Below are 26,058 nucleotides of genomic sequence, written 5' to 3' on the forward strand. Positions count from 1 at the left end.
GACTTAAATACTAAAACTTAAATACACAAAAACGAAAAGAAGAAACATATAAACTTAAATACAAAATAAGAAAAGAAAAAAACCCATGTCATATGCACAGCAGAATGTAACAGAGGATTCAAAATATGTAGCAATAAATTTCTATTTCAAGAAAGTCTATGTAATAAATACTACACGTTGTGTTGAGATCTGTTCATCTTTTCTTTGCTTCCTTGTAAGTTTTCTTTTGTTCTCTGCTGTGCACTTTTTACTTTGTTCTTTTTCCCCCCTTCCTCCCCTCAAGAAGACTACAATTAAGCATGGATATATTTATATATAGATATATACATACATATACACACATATACACAAATATACATATATATATATACATACATATACACACATATACATACATATATATATATATATATATATATATATATATATAAACATACACTTTCCCAAATAAATTCTACTCCTGATCTTTGTTTTGATGTTTGTGTGTACTCTTATTTCTTATCCTCCTGACTCCTCTACTTTAATTCTACCTGCTACCTTGCCCTCCTGTCCCTTAACCTCTTCCCCCAAGATCCCTCCCTTATCCTCCATTCCCATTAACCTAAAAACCTTTCTCTATGCCCCCTTTAACCTATTCTCTCAGCCTCCCCTCTAGAGATCCCTCCCTCATCTTCTCCCACTCCCTATCCCCTTAGCATTTTATTTCTTTCTTAATTTAGAAGACTTTTATACTCTTCTATATATACATGCATTATTCCTTATTGAACCCATTCCCAATGAAAGTAGGTTTCCAGAACTAACAACCCTCCTCCCTCATCTAATTCTTCTGTGTTGGTTTTTCCTCTCACCTCTTATTTGTATAAGATAATTACTCTTTTTAACTGTTCTTAAACAGTTTTAGTTTTTAAAATAATTTTTAAAGTCAAATTTCATTCATAATTATGCTTAGCTTTGCTGGGTATGATATTTTTGACCAGAATCCCAGTTCTTTTATTCTTGAATATATAATGTTCCAATACCTGTGGTCTTTTAATATTGCTGCTGCTAGGTCTTGTGTGATTCTAACTGTGGTACCGTTATATTTAAATTGTTTTTTTTTCTTGTTGCTTGTTTGTTTTCTTGTTGCTTGTAATATTTATCCTTGAGCTAAGAGTTTCAGAATTTGACTATAATATTCCTATTCCCATGGGTTTTCCTTGTAGGATCTCTTTCAGGTGATGATCAGTGGATTTTTTCTATTTCTACTTTCCCCTTTTGTTTTTATGTTTCAGGACAATTTTCTTTAATTATTTCTTTTATTATTCTATCAAGATTCTTTTTTTGACTACAGCTTTCAGGTAGTCCGATTATTCTTATATTTTCTCTTCATCTGTTCTCCAGGTCAATTGTTTTTGCTATGAGATATTTCACATTCTCTTCTATTTTTTCATTTTTTTCATACTTTGTTTTATTATTTCTTGATCTCTTATAACTTCTTTTGCCCAATTCTGATTTTCAGGAGTCATTTTCTTCCTTAAGATTCTAGATCTCCTTTTCTAATTGGTTGACTTTTCATAATCTTCTTGTTTTTCTTGGATTTTTCTTCTTATTTTTAAAATTTTTCCTCAATCTTTCTCATTTGATTTTAAAGTCTTTTTTAAGTTCTTCTATGAATTCTTTTTGGGCAGGTGACAATTTGACATTACTCTTTGGGGTAGATGAGGGTTTCTTTGCTTCAGTATCCTCCTCTGAAGATGAACCCCAGACTTCTCTATTCCCATAGCAACTCTCTATGGTTGAATTCTTTCTCTTTTGCCTGTGCATTTTTAAAAAAAAATTATTTATAGTAGCATAGTTTTTGTAATCACCTTAATCATGGGATATAGAGGATGGTCCCTCTGGCCTCAGATCCTCCTTCAGTTCTCCCCTCTGGCCTGGAACTGAAACCAAGACCTCCAGCCTCCTGTAAGTGCCCATAGCTAGCGGTATCCCCACCCCACTGCTTGTGCACTCACTGGGTGTGTGCTGGTTCCTTCTCACCCTTAGGCCGAGTTTCTGCAGCACAGCTAGGTCTGGTGTTCCTTGTTAGCAGAGTTTCCCTCGATCTTCTCCAACTCTGATGCCTAACTCCCCTCACCATTCCTGGGGTAAAAGTTCTCGCAACTGGGGCTGAGGCAGCCTCCCAACCCAGCTAGCCCCAGGGCTTGCCGCTTGTTGTTAAGAGAACCTAGCCTGGAGGTGTTAACTCTTCACAGGTGCCAAATCTCATCCTGGGGTTTTTCTTCAGATCTTCTCCAATTGTCTCAAGAGGACCCCTGTTCTACTCCTACTCTCATTTATTTTTTACCACTCAATATTCACCATGAGGCACTATTTCATCTGTTTTGTGGGGGAAAACCTTGAGAGCTTGGAATTATCTGATCTACTCCGCCATCTTCCCAGAATCTTCTTTATCATCATCTTTAAAATAAGGGAATTGGAATACATGATCTCCAAGGTTTCTCTGAGCTCTATATTTCTATCAATGGGACTAAAACGTCATGGTATAATATGATAGGAAACAATGAATGTTGTTGGGTAATTATTATACAGATGAAAACACTTAATGAATCTGAAAGTTACAACACTGATAACTACCAGAAAATAAAGAAACAAGAAGAGTAGCCAAATAATAAATCAATCATACCTGGGAAGTTCCTTTGAGAAAAGTTGAAGTTTCACTGGTCTCTGAAATGTCAGATTCATCACTACTAGGAAAAAAGCAAAAACATTTTGCTTAGATGGCAAGACTTTTTGTTGAGATTTTTCCCACATCAGCTGAGAAGTGGCAGCAATAACCTGACAGCAAAGTTCTATGTATGTAGAAAATGGGTATTTACAAAGTGACATTATTTTTAGTAAGGCTTTAATTCAAATAATGTTTTCCTTGTTTACTGATGCCTATGTTTTTTTAAAATAAAGTAAATCATTCATTTCATATGTCCATGGTAAAAATAATGCAATGAAAATAAAATCGTTCACACTAAAGTAGATAGCAGAACTATCTAGGAGAGTGGAAAAAACCTGGAGGGACTGGCAGAAGATCGGGCTCCATAACTGATTTGGAAAATTATTAGCTGGCCATAGTCAAGGTACCTAACAACTCAGAATGTTAATTCCCTCATCTGTGGAAATGGAGTAATTCTTGACTAGCTTATTTCACAGAATTCACGTAAGCATGAAATGTGACAATGTATTTAAAAACACCTTGGAAAACTTAAAGCACTATACAAACGTAAGGTATTATTAACATTGCTAATAATATCATCATCATCATCATCATCATCATCTTCTTCTTCTTCTTCTTCTCCTTCTCCTTCTTCTCCTCCTCCTTCTTCTTCTTCTTCTTCTTCTTCTTCTTCTCCTTCTCCTTCTCCTTCTCCTTCTCCTTCTTCTCCTCTCCTCCTCCTTCTTCTTCTTCTTCTTCTTCTTCTTCTTCTTCTTCTTCTTCTTCTTCTTCTTCTTCTTCTTCTTCTTCTTCTTCTTCTTCTTCTTCTCCTTAGAGAAGGGAGTAAATACTATGACCATATTGGGTGCCTGTAGGAAGACTAGGAATCAGTATATTTTGGTTTAGAGAATTCCGGAATTAGAAAGGACCTCACAGACCATCTAATCCAAACTGTATATGACTAAAATTATCTGTTAAAACAGATTTACAGAGACAAAAGTGTGATAGTCTTTACTTTCTTACATGGGGGAGACACCACGAACACATAGAATTAGATACAGAATACATATGAAATGACTATAGTTTGGGGAGGTTGTGTACTAGTAGTGGGGAGGGCCAAGAAGAGTTTTATAAAGAAGTTGGCACCTGATCTGAATCCTGAAGGAAACCAGGGATTTTGAGGGGTGGAAGTGAGGGGTGAATACATTACAGGTATAGAGGCCAGCTAGCATAAATTCATGGACATAGACAGTGGGGTATTGAATGTGGAATAATCCACATCAAAGTGGATCCAAATCTGGATCACATGATGCAAGAAAAGGAATCAAAACTAAAAAGTTAGGATGGGGTTGGTTGTGAAGAGCTTTCAATTTCAGAGAACTTATATTGAATTCTTGAAGCAACTGGAGCCATTGGAGTTTAGTAAGTAGGAAGGTGACATAATCAAACCTGTGATTTAGGAAAATCATTTTGGCAGCTGTGAGGAGGGTGGCTTGGTGTGGGGAGATACTTGAGACCGGGAGACCAAATAGTATTCTGCTGCAGTAATCCAGGAGATAAGTGATGAGCGCCTTAATTAGGGTGGTGGCTTTGCAGGCAGAAATGAGGAGATGCATGTGATAGGTGTTGTGAAGACAGAAATGACAAGCTGTGGCAACTGACTGGATCTGTGGAGTGAGTGAAAAGGAGAAACTTAGGATGAAAGGAAGGTTGCTACCCTGGGTGAATGGAATGATGGTGGTGACTTTGACAGTAACATCAAAGTTTGGAAGATGGGTGGGTTTAGGGAAGGAAAAGTAGGTGGGAACAGCATTCTAAAAACCCAGAAAAGAGACAATTATTCAGAAGGAAGGTATGGTTAATGACCTCAGATGGAACACAGAACTCAAAGAGAAGGAGGGTTAAAGAGAGGCTTTTAGATTTGGTGATTAGGAAAATCTTTGGTAACTTTGGAAAGGGCATTTCAGTTGTTATAAAGCTGTTAGCAGGATTTGTAAAGGGTTAAGAAAAAAGAAAGGAAATTGGGGGAATGAATGTTAATGGCTTTTTCCAGGAGTATGTCTAAGAGAGGGAAACTATAGGATGATAGCAGGGATAGTAGTATCTAGTTCTTTGTTTTTTGTTTTTTTAGAATGAGGAAGACTTGGCCATGTCTCTAAGGTAGCAGAGAAGTAAACAGAGAGAAAAGGATATAATACTGGGACCAAGGGTTCAAGAAGAGGATTAAGCCTTGGTGAGGAAAATAGTCACCTTTTTATCAGATGGGTTGGGAGATGAAGAAGAGTGGAGAAGAGGGAATCTTTGGCAGAAAACTTCAACTGGGGGCAGGGCTGAATGAAGTATAAAGGGCTTGAGCTGAGAGAATATAAGAAATCGGTTCTGTTGGAAACTTTAGGAAAGAAAAGAAAGTTTGGAACAGCGAATGTGGAGAGTTACATCAAGTAGGAAGGATGAAAAGGATGGCCTTGCTGCATCAATGGCTCAGTTGAGATTAGGTAATATAAATTTGTATTAGTTACAGTTACACAGTTGTAAGACTTTCTTTAGCCCTGTTCAGCAGTACAAGTAGAAGTGGCAGGGATGAATTGATACCTGTAAAGTATTTATTCAGCCTTTACCTGAAGACCACTCATTAGGGAAAGACATTACTTTCCAAGGCATTCCACTCTGCTTCTTGACAGTTCTAATTGGTAAGAAGTTTTGGTTTTTTTCTTTTTGGTGAGACAGTCAGGGTTAAGTGACTTGCCCAGAGTCACACAGCTAGTAAGTTAAGTGTCAAGTGTCTGAGGCTGGATTTAAACTCAGGTCCTCCTGACTCCAGGGCCAGTGCTCTATCCACTGCACCACCTAGCCACCCCTAAAGTTTTTCTTATTTCAAGACGAAATTGCCTCTTTGTAACATTTCTCTTAATTCTGCACTCTAGGTACAAACAAAACAAGTCTAACCCCTCTTCCATGAGAGAGCCATCCAAATACTCGAAGAAGTGCTATCCTAAGTCTTCCCTTCCCTTCCCAATTTCTTCAAATAATATCCTCATATGGCATGGTTCCCAGGCCTTTCGCCATCTTTATCACAATCTTTAGGTAATCTTTAATTTATCATTTCCTTCTTAAATTGTATTACCTTAACTGAACACAATAGTGTAGATGTGACTAATACATAATACAGTATGACCATCATCTACCATAGTCCTGGACACTTTCCTTGGATGAGACCTGCAATTTTACTGCCATGAGGAACTCCTCATGGGAAAACTCCTTCTACCAATGCAAATCAACAGCTCTGTAACTCATGGTTTTAAAGAGTTTCCTGGGGGTAATGAGAGGTTAAGTGACTTGATTAGAGTTACACAGCCACTATATGTCAGAGGCAAGCCTTAAACCCAGTTTTGAGGCTGGTTCTCTATTCATTATGCCAAACTGCTGCTTCTGGGGCAGGCTAAATACAACCACAAAAAGTCTTAGTTAGGCTAGATCAAAACAGAAAGTATGAATAACTAAATATTTAACTATTAAAAATTATCTTCCTTGAAATTATGGTTAAGGAGTTTTGAGTTTGGCACTAAATTCATGGTAATTATTTTATGGTAAATCGTAATCTTTTCAGATGAAGTATTGTCTACCCTTTATTACCTTGTGAAGTTGATTTCCTTGGACCTAAATATTAGACTTTATATTGATCTTTAGTAAATGTTGTATTATTAAATATGGTACAACATTCTAGCACGTCAAGATCTCGTCTGAGTTGTGGCAAAGTTCTACCAATTACTTTAATATCTGTGTGGTTTTGAGGAAATCACATCATCTGAGTCTAGACCTCAATCTTCATTTATAAAATGATGACATGAGATTAGAAATTCTCACTAAGGTCCCTCCAGATATAGCGTATTCTAATATTTCATGAAGAAGGTGGTACCTGAACTGAGTCTTTCTGGATTGAAAATTCAATTGGAAGTACATGCCAAGTGTAAAGTGATCATTTTTATGATTAGGTACTTGCAATACCACATAGGAGAGATCAGTATGGACAAATGTAACCTTAAAAAGATCTTGATTTGGTAAAAAAAGAAAAATATGTATCACTGAAGATTTATGTATTAACTTCATTTTCCCTGAAATCATTATCCAAGAAAGTTCTGAGTTTGTTAGTATATTAATAATTATCATATATTACATTATTATTTTGTAGAGCAAGTTACATCAGTGGTACAGGAAGTTTGTGGCTTTGCTTCCCAAACCAGGATGAAGTGGGGACTCAGAGATAGTGTAAGGTAGAGAATACACATACTTGACATCTTTTTTGTATAAGTACATGTTCCATTGGTTGTTTACTTACTATCAGTAAGCCCTGTTTTGTCTGTATTCCTTAAAAATGTCTGAATCTACCACAATTATCTCTATAAGCTCAACTTACCTAGAATCTAGATCCAATGCAGTATCTATGAATGAAGCATCTGAATCATAATGCATTTTGTCTGAATTTGTCCTGACTGCTGCATCTCCAATTCTTCTAATTCTTTCATGCATTGATAATACTAGAAAAAAAATTATAATCTTGGTTAATAGTAGAAGTCACTATTTCACCAGGGCTCTCACTATAGCTCTCTCTTTGGTTGTAGAAAGTGATAAGTTTTTATGGATACCTTTTTTTAACATCATAATAATCCCTAAAATACTACCCCTGCCTGGTCCTAATTGAGCCACCTCTTACAATATAGAAAAAATAATTAAACAAAAACACCAATATAGTAAATTGTATCTGAAGATGTATACCACATTCTAAGTAGTATCCTGCCAATCTGCCCTGAGGAGGGAGATGTTTCATTATTTGATTTCCGGGACTATTATTAATTTAATTATTCAAAATTTCACTACCTTTAAGCTGCATTTTCATTTACATCGTTGTAGTCACTATACGTACATTGTTTTTTTGGTTCTGCTTATTTCACTTTGGATCAGTTAATAGAAATCTCTCCAAGTTCTTCTGAATTCTTCCTACTTGCCTTAGTGCATTTCTTAGTGCATAATAATATTCCGTTGCATTTATATACACTACAGCTTTTCTGCAATTCTTCAACTGGTGGATATTCATTTTGCTTCCAGTTCTTTGCTCCCATAAAGAGTGCTGCTTTAAAACATGTATATGTATATGTACATATACATATGTGTACGTGTATATATGCACCCTTTTTTTTGTCTTTGGCCTCCTTAGGGTATATGTCCAATAATGGGATCACTGAGCCAGAGGTTATAAACAATCTAATAACTTTTCTTGCATAATTCCAAACTGATATCCAGAACAGTTAGAGCAATTTACAACTCTACCGAAACTGCATGATTATCTTCCTACATTCCCTCCAGCACTGACTTTCTATTTTTAAAAAGAATTATATTTGCTAAACTGTAATACATGAGGTAGCATTTCAGAGTTGTGTTAATGTGCATTTCTCTTACCATTAGGGACTTGGAACATATTTTTGTATGATGCTTTACATGTGCAATACTTTTTGAAAATTGTTAATAATCTTTTATCACTTTGGAGAATGGTTACTGATTACATATTTATGTCAAATATACATGTCTTCTTTATCTGACTTTTTTTAATCAGTGATGACTGATGAAAATATTCCCCCTTGACAGTTTTTCTTATTCTTTCTTCATTGATTTTCTTCATGCAAGAGCTTTCAAAATTTTATGTAATAAATTTGTTTATTTTGTCATTTATGATGATCTCTATTCTTTGTTTAAGAATTCTGTGCCTAGCCATAATGGCAAAAGGTAATTCCTTCCTTTTTCCTCTAACTTTTTATGTGAACTTCTTTATCCAGGTGGTGTACATGCTTGGACCTCATTGCTGTGTACTGTATTTACTGATGGCTTAAAACACCAGGGCTCTACTAATAAAAATAATGGAATTTATTAGATTGACATCTAGAGATACAAGAAAACTCCCACTAAGTCCTTTTAGATTACTACATGAAATACACTGCCATAAAAAAGGTCATGCTTTCTAATAAATAAGCTTTGTTATGATTCATATTTTCATGAACTTTTCTTACCTTTGTTTGGTCTGGATCACAATAGTCTAAAAGAGAATCACAAAAATGATATCCCATAGACTCCAAGTCTTTTGTGTTGAAATGGGTACCTCGTCTATTACCTAAAAAAATCAAAGAGCTTATGTACTTGTGCGAATTAAATTTCATAAGCCTATCTAGTAGCTGAAAAAATAGTATAAATAAATTATATTACCTCCCAGGAACCTTTTTCTTTGGTTTCTTTCCCTGACACAAGGAATAGGTAGGTAGATTTCCAGAATACTTGTGTAATATCCTATTATTTCTCTTCAATTGACTACATGCAATGTTGGAAGGCAGCTGGGAATATATAATAGCTGAACAGGCCACATATGGCCTTGAGGCCACAGGTTCCCCACCCCTGGTCAAGACTTGGAAGAAAATAAGAAAACCCTAGGGAAAGCATTTTTCTGGTTCAAGACAAGGGTTCTTCTGTTTTTCACAACACACAGTGTCCCTAATTGTTATTCTCAACCCTAATAGATATTTTTGAGCAAAGACTAAAATGAACATGCTTCTATGAGAAAAATTGTTCATTATTAACAAACCTAATTTTATATCATTTTATTTGCAAAGTACTTTATAAGGACATTAAGATAATATATATGTGGATTGTGTATATTTTACTTTGAAAATGTATCTTCTTTTTTTTTGAGCCACCTAGCTAGGTTGAGACTTTTTCTTGTTCCCTGAAGTTTGAATATTAGATCAAGGGATGAAGTTATTATTTTGATGGAAGGAACAATAAGACTTGGGCCCTGACCCAGGAAAAAGGAAAAAGAGAAGATTAAGTGACAGAGCATCAGCTAGCTGGAAGGACCCTTTGTTCTAAAGAGCTTGGTGTCTGAGCTTAGAATCTTGTAACAGGGATGAGAGTTTTGGTCAAGAGATGGGGGGGGCGGGGCAGCTAGGTGGCACAGTGGATAAAGCACTGGCCCTGGATTCAGGAGGACCTGAGTTCAAATCTGGCCTCAGACACGTAACACTTCCTAGCTGTGTGACCCTGGGCAAGTCACTTAACCCCACTGCCTAGCCAAAAAGAGAAAGAAGGAATCTGTTCTGTGAAGCTTGGATTCAGTCAAAGGGCCACACTTCAGGACCTAGAGGGCCACATGTGGCCTCAAGGCCGCAGGTTCCCCATCCCTGGTCAAGACTTTGAAGAAAATAAGAAAACCCTAGGGAAAGCTTTTTTCTGGTCCAAGACAAGGGTTCTGCTTTTTATAAAAAAAATAGTAGCAGGAAAAAGTTTTTGGACTTTAAGATAAAAAAACAAGGCTACATCTGTTATTTCCTCAAGCGGGAGATAACTAAGGATATATCAACTAAGCTAGAAGCCTGGAGGCAGAGAGATCACATCACATCAAGAAAAGCAGCATCCAGGAAAACAGTTTGGTGGAGACTAGAGCCCAGCCAAGAAACATCAGGAAGATACTATGAGCCAGCAGAAATAGTACAAAGACATTACTGACCCTGTAGAATCAGAGGTATGAGATACTCTGGTCACATGCACTGGCCACATGCATTTCTTGCATGTGACCCTCAGTTTTGCTCCTTATATATGTCCTCACTTCTCAGTGATGTGTGTATTTATTTGTGGGGAGTACACCTTCAAGTTTATGGAGGAAATTTTTTGCTGCTTTATTTACTATGACATTTTGTTAAATGTTTTTGTTTTAACCTAATTGTGTTCCCTGACTATTAAAACTAAAAACATTGGTGGGGCCTTGTGAGTTATAGTTTTAGGGGAATGAGACCTATAGTAATGGAATTGTCTTCATTAGGAGTGGAGTGATCCACTGAGGACAAATGGTTCTAGGGAGTACAGCCCCTAATAGTACAGAGAAGTAGCAGCTATGGACTCTAGAAAGTCACAGATGGGGATCAGCAGAGGTCTACATTTAAGGAAAACTGAATGAGGACTCCCTTAAAAGCAGAAAGGGCTCCCAGTACTAGATGTCAGGTGTCAGGTAGCCATTTGCCACACATATATTCTACGTGTTTATCTCATTACCTGTGTACTTATACTTTGTCTAAGTCCCTTCTTTTCTTGTACACTACACCAAGTCGAGACTGCAGCCACCCTATAACTTAGCAGGTACTTCGGAATAGTTGCTATAACTAAAATGTTCATCTTCCTGTGATTGAAGTGATAACATGCTTCTCAAAATTTGAGAGCCTGGGGCTTGGCAACAGAGATACAGATTCGTAAGTGAAGCCTTTCCAACCTGGTAAAATCTTTATTTAGGCTTAAACTCTGATGACATGACTTTTGGGGTCTCAGATCATCTCCATAACAAGAATATGTATCAGAGTAGAATCGGAGTGGCCACTATCATATTCTTGATCATGTGAAATTTATCTTAACATGGACCAAGCTATTTTATGATATGCTATCTAACAGAGGTTTCTTAACTGATACCATAGAACATAGGACAGGAGAGGCAATATGGCATTGTGGACAGAAATCTGGTCTTCAAGTCATGAAGACGTGGGTTTAAGTCCTGTTTCTCCCACATAGTGGCCATGTGAATATAGGTGAGTCACTGAGCCCATGGTCCCAGGCATTGGTATGTATAGTGAATTCCTCAGGTAGAGCCCCATGAGCTGATGACATGATGGGTCCAAAAACCAACCAACCAAACAAACAAAACCTCAAAACAAACCTAACAACAAAAACAAACAAAAAACAACAGAACATGGTTTTTATAGGTTAAAGAAACAAATTCAAATGTTGCCATTTTAGTAAAAGCCAATAAGGTCTCTCTTTTTATGCTGCTATTGTCTTATAAACAGCAAGCTCTATTCTGTTGTTTCCTTGAGCTCAAGAAAATTATGAACCCAATAAGCCTATGTGAGATGAGCGATAAAAGTCATAGTGGATAGTTTAAATCCTGCCTTAGATATTTACTAACTGTATGATCCTGGACAAGTCCCTAAACCCTTATTCTCAGTTTCCTCTTCAATCAAATGAGAATATTATTACTATGTACCTCCCAGAGTTGTTATAAGGGTCAAATTAAATAAAATATGTAAAGTACTTTGGAAAAGTAAAAAGCACTATACAAATGCCAGCTACTGATATTATGATTAGCAATATGAGTAATTATAGGATGGACATTATAGCAATTGTATTATAGTACATCATATTGATAAGACTGGCTAATTTTTGATACATTTTTAGAAGGAATTAATTCACTGACAGATTAACTTTCACTTTTGTTTTCATATTTTAATAATGTTGTAGTTTATGACCCTTAAGTGAGGAACACCACCTTACCAAGAGTGGAGCCACAGAAAGTGGCCTCCATGGTAAAGCTGTTATGGATTCCCATTTTCCACATCACTACCCTTCCTGTTCCTTCTTTGCTCTTCTGAACATCAAACTTACAAGCTGAGAATGAAAACTGGAAAAAAACACATAACATACTAATGATTCTTAGGGATAGTGAGTTAAAAATGCAAAAGAAGTTGCATAAAATGGTAATTTTCACTAGAGCTTCAGGAATAGTTTTAAAGAAAGTTTGTGATCTCTTGAATCTTTGCAATAGCCACATCATAAGTAAATCATATGTAAAACAGGTTTTAGTGCTCATGGTCAATACAGTAAGCTAGTCCAGAGGCTATTATATATATGTGCATATATATTTATATATATAGTGCCCACATGCCCATGTGAGAACTGTGAGGTACTACAACATAGGTGCCATTCCATGTCCTTGTTTTTGGTTAACATTACATATATGTGTGTGTATGTATATATGTGTGTATATTTATGCATATATGCATATATGTATATGTGTATGTGTATATATAAATTTATACACATCACATGACAGCCAGTATTCTGTAGTGGACCGGCAACTGGCCTTGAAGCCACAGAGATCTTGGTTCATGTCCTGCCTGGCACATACTATCTGTATGACTCAGGGCAAGTCATCTAACCTCTCAGTGTTCCAGGAAACTCTCTAAAACTCTCCTAACCTGAGGTCTACGAACTTCTAAAAAAATTGATGATCATATTCAATATAATTGGTTTCCTTTGTAATTCAATGTATTTTATTTTATGCATTTAAAAATATTTTAAGAAGAGGTCTATAAGTTTCACCAGACTGGGGTCCATCACACAAGGAAGTTTAGGACCTCCTGCTCTAAGACTCTGAGTTTCAGAATAGCTGCTAATGGGGCAGCTAGGTGGTGCAATGGATAGAGCACCAGCCCTGAAGTCAGGAGGACCTGAGTTCAAATCTGGCCTCAGACCAAACATTTGACACTTGCTAGCTGTGTGACTCTGGGCAAATCACTTAACCCCAATTGCTTTAAAAAAAATATCTCAGAATAGCTAGCTGCTAATCTGGATTGGCTAAGGAAATTGTCTAACTAGGAGTTCAGAAGTCTGAACTATATGTAATTACTCATTTCTGCTCCAACTTAATTAATATATTAGGAAACATTGTGAGCATAATTTGATTTTCGAGTTTGCTCTTGTCAGATTTTCCCAAGAGATACAGCAAGAGAACTGAGAAAACCACTACTTCACAATAACTCACACGGTATGACTGTTCTGATGTTCACTTCTACAATAAAACTCCAGTTCTTTGTCAAGGTAAAGTGCCATATTTATTGTGTAGCTTCTGGTACAGTAGGAGTTGTGGGCAGAGGAGAAGATCTGGTCCTTCCTTCCCCTCTCACCCCCTCCCCCTTTCTGCCAGTGATGTGGGAGTCTTAAGGCCAAGCCTGTAGCCTGCCCAACTTACTCCCCAAGGATGAGACCACTATTTATTATGGCATTTATGAATTTTTTATTCATTTAACACGTATAAAACAATGCTATCACTTTTGTTAGGTTCCTATCTTTAAAAAAGATATGTCATTTACAAAATTTTTGAACATTGTGTCCTTATCCCCATTTCCCTCAATAAACTCTGTAGTTTTTATCGTGCAATTTTGCGTAACTCGGTGCTTTTTGGCAATGTATGTGTCAAATTATAGCATAACTGACTATGTAGATATTTATGTATCTATATGTAAGATATTTCATTTGCATATTCAGCAAAGTAGTTTTCTCAGAATTTCAGTGAGAAATCCACTGGGATTTCTGTTTTTTTTTTTTTTTTTGCATGTGAAGATTAAATACTGGTATTCTTTAGGAATGTTTAATTTTATTTTTACATCTCAATAAGGTCCTATTCTAGGTTCTCTTATTTTCTCTATTTACACCCTTTCTATTGGTGATCTCTTAAGATCTCATGGATTCAATCATCATCTTTATGTAGATGACTCCTAGAAGAATATATTCATTCAGTCCTAGTCTTTCTCCTTAACAACAATCCCAAATCACCATATGCCTAATGGACACCTCCAACTGGATGTCCCATGGTTAACTTCAACTCAACATGTTCCAGACAGAACTCTTTTGGCTCTCTCCCACCCTCTCCCCCTAATTCTCTCCTCTTCTGCTTTCTTTTTTTCTACTGAGGGCATTTACTACTGTTGTGGTTGCTTGAGTCTTGACAATAACCACATGATAAATGTGCAATATTTAAAACAATTTAATGTTTATAATCAATTTAGTGAGTCAGCAAGGGAGTAACTAGGTGCCTACATGCTCATGTATGAAGTGTGAAGCAACCATGGCATCAGCCTTTACTTCCTCCTATATCCTTCCTTCTTCCTGCCTATATCCAATATGATAGCAAGTCTTAGCATTTAAACTTCCACATTTCTCATATCTGTCCCCTTCTTACTCATTCAGCCACTCAGTCATTCAACCATTAGGCCCTCATCATTCCTCAGTGGGGCTACTGCAACTGCCTTCATATCAGTCTTCCTATTTCCAGACTCTTCTCTTTCCAATCCACCCTCCACATAGCTGCCAAATTGGCAATCTTAAAAGGATAGCACTAGGTATATCACTGCACTGTTCAGAAAGCTTTAGGGACTCTCTCTATGGCTTCTAGGATAAAATACAAACTTTTCTATTTTTTTAAAAGAGGATTTAAACTTTAAATCCTTTTACAATCTGTCTCCAACCTATCTTTCTAGTGCAATTTCACATTGCTTCTCATGTACTCTGTTCCAGCCAAACACTCTTTACTTGACGTTCCATCTCCCATCTCCCATCTCTGTGCCTTTGTCCAGGCTGTCTGCTATGCTTAGAATGCATTTTCTCCTCACCTTCACCTATTAAAATTCCCAGTGTCACCTTCTACTTGAAGCCTCTTCTGATCCTCACTGTTGTTACCTTCCTTCCCCTCTCCCCCAATTACTTAATATGCATTTTATATTAACTATGTATATGTTGTCTCCTCAGGGAGGCTGTAAATCCCATGAAGGCAGGGATTGTTTCATTTTAATCTCTGTATCTTCAAGAATAGGTGCTTAATAAATAGTTAAATGTTGAATGAATAAAAGGATTCAAAACTTTTTAAGTTTGGAGAAAATGATGATTGGTTTATTCTCCCATTCTAATTTATTATTCTTAAAACCTTGGCTATATAATGGATCTTCCTAAATCTTCTCTATGAGTCTTGAATAAATATTGAGCTTTATAAAGTATTTAATATATTTTAAAAATATTCTATTGAATCAGGTTATCCATTCCATTGGCCAATATGGTTTATATTAGGAACAGTAAAGAAATTCTGACATACTTACTTTGTTTGGACAATTCTTGCTCAGCATAAATGGAAATATTCGTTGCTGTAAGCACAACTCTTTATCTTTATCACTATCCTCACAGCCATACATGAAGATATTCCCTTTCTTACTGTGGCCATGAAGGTCACAATATAGGAGAATTTCCCGATCTTCCATTAATCTACAAAGAAGAAAAAGGACAAGTGGTAGCCAAAGCACTGCCTCTTCAGCTTTCTTCTGTGTATTGAATCAGGGACACTTGATTTTCAAAAAAAAGTCTACAAAAAAGGAACTCAGAGCTTTCTGGTTTTCCTGTCTCTAACAGCTCCCTATTTGAAGCCCATCCTATGTATTGCTAATAAAATATTTTCATCATGCTACTTTCTGTCTCAAAAAACCTTTAGAGTCATCTAAAGCATAGAATCCAAACTCTTTCATTAGGGCATTCAAAGCCTTTCCCTCATTTTGGTTCTAATCAAATTTTCCAACTTCACTATTTTCCAACAGGACCTTTCTCTCATTACTCTTGTCCACTGCTTTCCACAAACTAATCTTGCTTATTCCAACCTCACAGCCTGTGCTCATGCTATGATCTTCATCTGGAATTAATTCTCCTCTCTTCTCTATCAATTTGAACATTATGCCTATCTTTCAAGATCCAATTTTCTTATTTTCCTCATAAATCTTTCCTGATCACTTCAGTCCAGGGATTTCTCCCTCCTCTGATCTTATTAATATCTATGCCACTCATTTGATATTTGGAACCACAGAGATCATCTAGTCCAACTCCTTTATTTAACAGCTGAGGAAACTGAGGCCCAGATAAGTTAAATACTTGCACAAGGTTAGCTGAATATAGTAAACAGCAATACTAGAATATGAACTCTGGCTCCAAACTCAGCCCACTTTCCAGTATAACAGTGGGGATCACTGTTATAGCATCATTAAGAAGGGTCATGCCAGTGTTAAATGGCATAGACATAAAATACTTGGATTGTGGCAAAGTATTCGAAAACAAAGTTTCATTCTATCCTTGTGGAAAAGATCTGTGCTAGACGGGTTCAGAACTGGTTGAATGAATGGCTCCCAAAGTAGTCAATAAATGATCAATGTCAACCCCAGCAATGTGCCCAAGGATCTTTCCTTGGTCTCTGTGGTTTTTAACATTTTTATCAGTGATTTGGATGAAGGCATAAATGATACATTTATCAGACTTGCTGGGAAGAATAAAGTATGGATCCAAAAAATATTTTGACAGTCTAGAATGCTGGACCAAATCTAATAAAATGGAATTTGACAGAAATAAATGCTCAGTTCTACATTAGGGTTTACAAAATGAATAACTACAAGATGGGGAAGAGTTCATGTGAAAAGATCTATCGATTTTAGTGGGCTGTATACTCAGTATGAATCAATGGCATGATCTGGTAGCCAAAAAGCTAATGCAATCCCAGGCTAGATCAATAGACACAGTAACCAAAATGAGGGAGGTGATGGTCCTAGTGTAACTAAGTGTGTTTGGACTGCATCTATACTATTGTTTTCAGTTCAGTTCCAGGTACATCATTTTAGGAAGGACATTGACAAAGCTGGAGTTTGTCCAGTGTGGGATAACCAAGATGGAGAAGGGGCCAAACTAGTAGTGTCATGCTAGGATTAACAGCAGGAACTTGGCAGGTTTGGTCTGAAGAAAAGAAGAGCTATCATGTGAAAGAGAGATTAAACTTCCTTTTCTTGGCCCCAGAAGAGCAGAATTAGGAGAAGCTGGTACGAGTTGCACAGAGGTGGATTTTAAATTCTATATAAAGGGAAAACTTCTCTATCAATTAGAGTTGTCTGAAAGTACAATAGACTGCTTTGAGATGGAAGGGCCTCCCCATCAGTGGAGATTAGATAACCACCTATCAGGCATATGGTTAGACCACTCTTTTTTTAAAAGCAACTTTTAAGGTAAAGATCAAAGAATGAGGGAGTCATAGATCTAGAACTAGAATAGGCCTTAGAGATTATCCCAGCCCCCAAATGATGAGGATCACACCATTAAAAACTCCTTAACACTACATTTAAATCCCAAACTGGAAACTGTCTCCTGCTAAGGTGTTTCCATGTAGGAGATGGGCATAGAGCCACTAAGTGTTAGTTAACAGAGGACAGGGCTTAGACTTTGTTAGTTAATAATAGTGGCTAAACTCCTAGTGATCTAAAAAGACCAAACTCTATGACATGAGAAATAGCTTTTGATTAGTGTGAAGTATAGTTATATGTTTTAAGACATTAATTTTATTAATATAGCTTGAATAAGTATCATACTAACTTTCAAGTTGAATATTGATATGAATCTGTAAGACAAAGCTTCTGAAATCTTACTATTTTCATTTCTTATGTTGTACCTAAAAGTCCCTTCCTCCACTCAATTCATTTGCTAGAGAGGTAATGTTTCTTTTGAAGTGAAGCAGCATTGCTTCAGTTCAGTATTTCATAACAATCTTAATCACCTGGAAATAGTTTTAAGTTTTCTTATAAAAACGCTTACCAATTCTTCCCCCCAACCCCAAATACTGTATTCTTGCATATTCCCCCTCCTCGCACATCAATTATTATTATCAATGCTTATTCCCAATTTACATGCCTATAGAAATGTTTGAAAAATAAAATTTTCATGTGAAGACTATTGAAAAGTTATCCGTGTTATTTCAATATATTTCCTACCTTGACCTTCTCACACAGCAAACTAAGAAACGCCAACAAACTTTAAATAGCTAGCATGAGATAAAGACATTTTTGCTGTGTCCTCTTCATTTATCATGTTCAAAACTGGGAATCACAGAAGAGTTCCAGATGTGTAAATTCTTTTGAAGGCAGGGACTACAATGGGATCATAGCACCCAATAATCACTCCTCCAAAATAGAGAAAAGCCATGGGTATCCTTGTATAATTCAAGTATGCCCTAGCCCTTTCTGAGAACTTTTGACTTTCACCTCTGAATTCATGAAATCCAACAGGTTCCCCAGAGATCTGGGACCTAAATTCTTCTATCATTTCAAACTTAAACTTCTTCCTCTTAGTTCTCCAGAAACAGCAAATCATCTTTCTTTCAGTTCTATCCTTTGAATTTCTGTGACTATTAAACATGAGAGAGGGAGAGATCCTTTTCACACTTTATTGGTTGATGGCTCTAAAGAACCTTCCCATCATTCACTTCCCTGAAATGGGATTCTTGTAATTTGCAGTAAGGGTTTCAGTTACAAATAGGCCAAGGCTGTGGGTGCATGGCTTCTGTCTATTTAGGAAGTATTTCTTATTTAGGATTTCTTTTATTGATCTGGGGAATGATAGAAATGAAAACGGATACTGTTCTTACAGCATGAAATTATTTCTCATAGATAAGGGATTTAAGTTCCTTAGAGTAAATATTATAGCCAGGGAGATTTTAGGAAGTAATGTAGTCAGTGACAAAAAGGGTGGTACTGATTTAAAAAAAAAACCACCAAAACCAAACTTGACTAGTATGAATAGCAATCATGAGTGAACTCTCTCAAGAAATCTAAGAATCGATTAAGTGGAATTAAAGGGACAAATACTTGTATGGAAGGCTACTAGAATTGCTAAGTAAACTGAGGCTTATTTTTACCTATGAATCATATTCCTGGTGTACCAGACAGAAGGATAAGAGTCCTTTTGGACAGATGTGTAGCAACGGTTTAGATCCTGTCCAGCTAAGGAACATCGATAATTTCCCACGATCACACCATCTGGATTCAGCATAGGTATCACCTTGAAGATAAAAGTGTCCCGGAGCAGCTGAGCATCACTTGAATCTCCTAGGATGTAATCCAGGAAGCCTTTCATGATCCAAGAACTGTTGGTTTCTCCTGGATGTACCCTTGCTGTCAAAATCACCACCTTACGCTTTCTTGATTCGGTATTCTTCAAAGGAGTAGTAATTGTTAAAACATATACCATGTTCCTAGCAAGTGTGTGGCAAAGCACACGGATTTTACAATACTGTGACCTGAGTGGGTCATTAGTGATACCTAAAAGGTAGTCTTGCAGGCTGGCATACGTATATGGGTAGCAGTGAGCAAAGTAACATGTATCTTTGTCATATGGAAACTGGAAAGTCCATGTAAGAGAAAAAAACTGATGCCCCTCCAGCCCTATATTGTTCCTATAGTACTTGATTTGGTCTCCTGTTCTCTGCCAGCCAATACTGTTCATCTTGGCCTCTTTTTCGGAGTAGAAGAGTGGGCGCATGCCTCGACTGTACAGACTATCCGGCTTTGTGAAGTTGACAATGGTGAAGCGATAGGGTATCCCTGCTTGAGTGTTGGTCACTTGAAAGTAATACCACTGGGTGTGCCTACTTGTGAAGAGGTCAGGGCGCACAGTCAACTGATATTCATAATCAGTACTAATAGAAGGAAAGGGAAAAAAAGTTATAAGCAGCATTTGGCACAGGCAAGTAAGAAAGAGAGCTTACCTTCTACCTATAAACTTCTAGATTTTTGCAGGGTGGGCTCAGTTGTATGAACTATAATTAGCCAGTGTGATCTAATACGTACCTAACAAAAGATGAGAGCTACAAAGGTCCTATGGGCAAATTTGTAGGAACCACTTATTCTGTACAGCAGTGGTATCAAACTTAAATAGAAACAGACCATCCTTGCAAGCATATATTGAGAAAACCACAAATTAACATTATCTGTATTGTATTATATTTTTATTTATTGTGTTAAACATTTTCTAATTACATTTTGTTTTGTTTTGTTTTTTAGTGAGGCAATCGGGTTTAAGTGACTTGCCCAGAGTCATACAGGTAGTGAGTTTTTATGTGTCTGAGGCTGGATTTGAACTCAGGTCCTACTGACTCCAGAGCCAGTGCTCTATCCACTATACCTAATTACATTTTAATCTTGTTTGGTACACACTCAGGCTGGTGACTGCTGAGAGCTTGACACATCTGCGGTACAGGTTTTAAGGATATCTTTGCATTTCCTTGTATCTGAATAGTGCTTAGATGGAAAACAGGTGAAAGCTGGGGATTTGACTAATATCTAATGTTTCATCTTAAACAAGTTTCCCAGGCAAGTTAAATGATTAAACCAAAAAATAAGTTTTGGGACTAAAGGAAGTATCACTCTGATTGTGCCTATCCCATGAATTGTTTTCATTAGATTTACATCTAGCTTTCATTAGCTTATATTTATGGAGCCTTAAAAAAACAAAAAGCTCTTAGAAATTTAAAAAAAAACAATCATGATTTCATGCCTTATATCTAGTAATATTTCTCTCCTCCTTGAGGAAAGGGACCACTTTTAAAAATTCATATAATTTTGTAGCTTCTAACTAGCAGTAAATATTTTGAGAAAAGATACACTGGCCTGGCACCTAGTAGGTGCCCAGATGAAGATAATTAAAACTGTTTTTTAAAAATCTAGTTCATATCTTTGGTTTATTATCAAAAGAAATTTATGATATTGATAAGCAAAATTATTAAAAAGCTTAGGCCCACAGGGGTGTGTGTGTGTGTGTGTGTGTGTGTGTATAGGGGTTAACTGGAACACTAGCACATATATTTACAGGAAGATACTGCATTATAAGGGCAAAACAGCCATTTTGAGGAAAATTTTTCTTTTAGTAATTCACAGGCAATATTATTTAGTTATATTAGTTTCTTCTTCACAGAGTGGCTTGGTATTCTGAGAGTACAAATTATTTGGTATATGGAATTTTTCAAACTTTTTTCTCAATGATTAATAAACTTACCCTTGGTCATACACTCCCTATCCCAGCAATTCTGACACTGAATTTGGCATCATTCAAACATTCTCCATCTCTATTCCCTGTTACCTTATTCTTTCCCCTTAACCTATTTCCCGCCCAAGTGTCCTAAAGTTACCTGCCCCTTCCACTGTGTTCCTTGAAATGCCTGGTCCATAAGCAACAAACTTAAATCTTTCCCTTTCCCATTTCTATTCTAATGTTCTCCCTGAGATCTGGTTCCCTTTTTATGACAAAGTCTTCCTTCCTACTCTTTCCAGTAAGGTTTGGACTTTCACTTATTCCTCCAAACTCACTGGTCGACCTGAAGGAGTTGGAATACTCCCTGCTTCCCACTGCCACTTCCCTCTACCACCATCACTCAGTAACTTCTCCACCTTTAAGGATGACTCAATCCATCTCTACCACCCAACCCAAATCTGGTAGCTGTTGTCCACTAATTTCCAGGTCACTCTCCTTCTTTCCTCATTAAGTTCAGTGCCTGATTCACAGTCTTTTTTTCTTCCCCCAACTCCTGCCCTCACACTAGAGGACTTAAAAATACATACTGATACTCCTTCAAGCATCCTAACTTCACAGTTCAATTGACTCATTTCACATGACCTACTTCTTCACCCCAGCTCAGCCATATACAAAGATACTCATACCCTTTCTTTCCATCACCCAAAAATACTCCACTTTCACATTCTAGAACTCTGAAATTCCCTTATCTGATGACAATCTGTTGTTTTCCTGACTGTCTCTACTTTGCATCATGAACTCTGCTCTTTACCTACACCATGACCTCCAACCCCTTGACACCTCAGTTCTCTACCAGGTCACCACCCTTGCACTCGCCACACTTTTCTTCTTTCCCCACCTTGACTCCTTGATGAACTAGTTCAAATCTATACAGTCCTCTCGAGTCCTCTGCCCCCTAATACTGACAATCTTGCCCTGCCAATCCTTGGCCTAGGATCACTCCCACCTTTTACTGCCTTCACTCCTACAGATGTGCTACTGAAGAAAGTTAGAGAACATCATGAAACTGTGCTGATGAGGTCTGCTACAAACTTACATTACATAATAAGCTGAACCTGGGCCCTCACCAATCCTTTTACATCTCCCTAATTAAATCACAACCCCACGCACCACAATAGCTCTTTCAAACCTTTGATTCCTCTCTAAACTTCCATGCCTCTCCTGACCTTGACCCACTCAGGTGAGAATAATCTCATATTTTATTAAAAAAAATTTTAGATTATTTGCCCAAAGCTGCTCCTCCCCCTCTTCTTCATTTTACATCACTCAGATGCCTTTTGCCACTATCTCCTCCTTTACCTGTTTCTCATATGAAGATGTGACTGTTTTCTTTGCCAAAGCAAATCCCTTTATGTGAAAAAAGTGATCCCATTTAATCTGATCTCCAGAGAACTGTCCCCTCTATCATCCCTAATCTCTCACTAATCTTCATTCTCTTTTTTGTCTAATGGTACTTCCCAACTGCCTACAAACATACCATCTTCCCCATCATCAAAAAACCGTCATTATTTATTATTCTATATCTCTCCTCCTTTTTGTGGCTAAACTCCTTGAAAAAGCTGTTTATAATAGGTGTCTCCACTTCCTTTCCTTCTGCTCTCTTCTTAAGTCTATAATTTGGCTTCCAATCTCATCATCCAACCAAAACTACCGTCTCCAAAGTTACTAATGATGTAATTGCCAAATCGAATGGCTTTTTTTTTCAGTCTTCCTCCTTCTTGATCTCTCTGCAGCCTTTGATGCTGTCAATCACCCTCTTTCTCCTGGATACCCTCTTCTCTTTAGGTTTTTATGACACTGCTCTCTCCTGGTTCTCCTGCTACTTATCTGATCATTCCTTCTCAATCTACTTTGCTGGATCTTCATCCAGACCACACTTACTAACCATGAATGTCCCAGGGGGGCTCTACCTTAGACCCTTTTCTCTTCTTTATCTATAGTATGTCACTTAGTGATTTTATTAGCTCTCATGGGTTCATTATCTCTATGCTGATGCCTCACCTCTGCTGACTTCCAGTCTTGTGTCTCCAGCTGTCTACTGGATACCTCAAAATGAATGTCTTGTAGGTATCTTAAACTCAACATGTCTAAAACTGAACTTATCCTCTTTCCCCCCCAAACCCTTCTTCTTTCCTAACTTCCTTATTACTCTTAAGAACACTACCATCCAACCAGTCACCTTGAAACTAGGGTGTCATCTTCAATGCCTGATTCTTTCTCACCACTCTACCCCCCACCCCACCCCACCTCCCACATCCAATTTCTTGCCAAGGCTTGCCAATTTTACCTTTATTACACCTCTGTATGCTTCCTTCTGTCCTCTGACACTACCACCACCCTGTTGTAGGTCTTGGATCTCCTCTTATCTGGATTATTTTCAGAGGTTACTAGTTGGTCTTTGTGCTACAAGTCTCTCTCCACTCTAGTCTACCCTCCCTTCAGCTGTCAAAGTGATCTTCCCAAAGAGCAGGTCTGACCATGTCATCATCACTACCACCCCCTCAATAAATGCCAGCAACTCCCTATCACCTCCAGGATCAAATGTTAAAAAAAAAAACCCAAAGCACTTCATAAGCTCCTCCTCAAGCTTTCCAATTTTCTCACACTTTACACATGTACTCTAGGATCCAGTGACACCAGCCTCCTTGCTGCTCCTTAAACAAGACATTCCACCTCTAGTTCTGGGTTTTTCACTGGCTGAACCCCATGCCTAGCATGTTCTCCCTTCTCATTACCACCTCTTGGCTTCCCTAGCTTCTTTCAAGGTCCAGCTAAAATCCCACTTTCTATAGGAAGCCAATCCTAGTCCCTCTTAATTATGCCTTGTCTCTGTTGATCACTTCCAATTTATCCTGAATATAGCTTGTTTGTACACAGTTGTTTATATATTGTCTCCCCATTAGATTGTGAGCTCCTTGAAAGAAGGGACTGTCTTTTACCTTTCTCTATATCTTCAGGGCATAATCCAGTGCCTGGCACAAAGCAGCTGCTTAATAAATGTTTATTGACCAACTGACTCAAAATGCTCTTTGGGAAATTTGATTTTAACATGTGCAGACCATTGCATTAGTCACTGGAGACCATACCAAAGAAGTGCCTAAAGCTAGCTGATGTCCTAGCTCCTCAAATCAAAGGAATTTTAAAACCTACACTTTGACCACCTTTTGCAGATTACCACTCTCAAACCTGGCTTCAAATATCAAAGTGTTGTCATAGTCCTCCACAGGCAGAATTTCTGCATGCTTCTGAAGAGATCTGACACCTCCTATTCGAGAATACATGAAACGGTGGTCTTTGTAAGCTAGTAAGGCAAGCAAAACAAATGGATGTCAGGGTCTGTTATGGCACAAGTTACTATGAATATAGTTTGAGATTTGGGGTAAAAGTTGTATACTCCCATTGAAAATCTATGTAATTTACATTTTTATAGTAGGATCAAAAGAATGCCCAAGAGTAAACCACTGTAAGGATTCAACATTTCATCTTCTGAAAATAGAATTTTTTGCAGAATTTTCTATCACAGAATAGACAATGATTGTTGTCCTATCTCCATTAAATAGTTGTTTATTCTCTTTTATGTTTAAGTAAATGTGCACTCAGGCTAGAAGCTAACACTTAAAGTTAGAAACTAAATGATACCTTTAAAATGGACCTCCTAAGATAATTACATCCATTCTTCATCCTTAAGACAATCCTGCCTAGAATCTTTTAATTGGAAAGGATACTAGAGTTTAGCTAGCCGAATCTCCACCTTGTGCTTGAATGACTTCTATAAGGTCCCCAAGTCTTAGTAAATCCAGTGCCTAGTACCTACACTAAAGGAAACTCATGAGGTAGTTCATTCCATATTTGAACCACCCTGATTGTTAAGTTCTTCCTTGGGATTGAGCCAAAAATCTGCTTGCCTATAACTTTTACCTATTGGCACTAGTTTTTAGTTTTTACCCTTTAGATCCACAACGAGTAAAACGTATATATCTAACATGACAAATATTGGAAGTCCTTCAAATATTTGAAGACAAAATCACATCCCTCTCCCTTGCCCAATTTTTATTTTCTACAAGCTAAATATCTTCAGTTCTTTCAACTATTCCTCATATGATTTATTTTTGAGTCTGATCATTGTTATTCCCCTTTGGATACACTCTTACTCATCAATATCTCTTTCTTTCTAAAAATACTCCAGATGTGGTTGTCCTACTTCAGAATAAAATAGCATCTCCATAATTGTGGAAATTATACTTTTTCTAATGAAACTCAAGATCAAATTAGTAATTTTGTCAGCTGTATCATACTGTTGACTTATTCTAAACTTGCACTCAGAGCCTTCTAAGTTTTTATTCATGAGGATGTGGCCTAGCCAAATCCGTACCTATGCAGTTTAGTTTTAGAGCCTAAGTGTAAGAAATTTGAGATCTTGATTCCACATTCTAACATATTATCTATCCTTCCCAGCTTCATGTATACTTAAATTGATAAGTATGTCACCAATGTCTTTACAAAAATTAACAGAACAGGACAAGAACAGAATCCCATGGATATGCTAGTAGAGGTTTCTCTATAGTAGCAGTTCTTAAAATGTGCTCCAAGTAGTGTTTGGGGGAGTACCCAAGAGTGTTTCCAGGCATCCATGAGGTCAAAAACTATTTTCAAAATAATATGAAGATGCTATTTGCCTAAAATGCTCTTCCTTTTTCCAACTACATATCTGTGTGAGGCTGGATTATCTTCATATATTTAAATCAAAACAACATTTTACATGGATTGAATGCAGAAGCAGGTATGAGAATATAGCTCTCTTCTATTAAGACAGATAGTAAAGAGATTTGCAAAAATATGTAAAACAGTGCCACTTG

General features: G+C 37.1%; 1 protein-coding gene across 1 annotated transcript; it reads right to left on the reverse strand.

The window, feature by feature from the left end:
• Positions 1-710: 710 nt before the first annotated feature.
• Positions 711-24,782, reverse strand: LOC110219145 (AGBL carboxypeptidase 3). Its single transcript, XM_078153568.1, is given in 9 exon segments — positions 711-1,795; positions 2,666-2,729; positions 7,101-7,165; positions 7,168-7,221; positions 8,746-8,846; positions 12,041-12,167; positions 15,418-15,580; positions 19,032-19,811; positions 24,353-24,782. Coding segments are annotated over 9 exon segments (1,530 nt in total). The 5' UTR covers positions 24,484-24,782; the 3' UTR covers positions 711-1,750.
• Positions 24,783-26,058: the final 1,276 nt, after the last annotated feature.

Source organism: Phascolarctos cinereus, unplaced genomic scaffold, assembly GCF_003287225.1.
Source record: "Phascolarctos cinereus isolate Bilbo 61053 unplaced genomic scaffold, phaCin_HiC Scaffold_1;HRSCAF=81, whole genome shotgun sequence".
NCBI lineage: Eukaryota > Metazoa > Chordata > Mammalia > Diprotodontia > Phascolarctidae > Phascolarctos > Phascolarctos cinereus.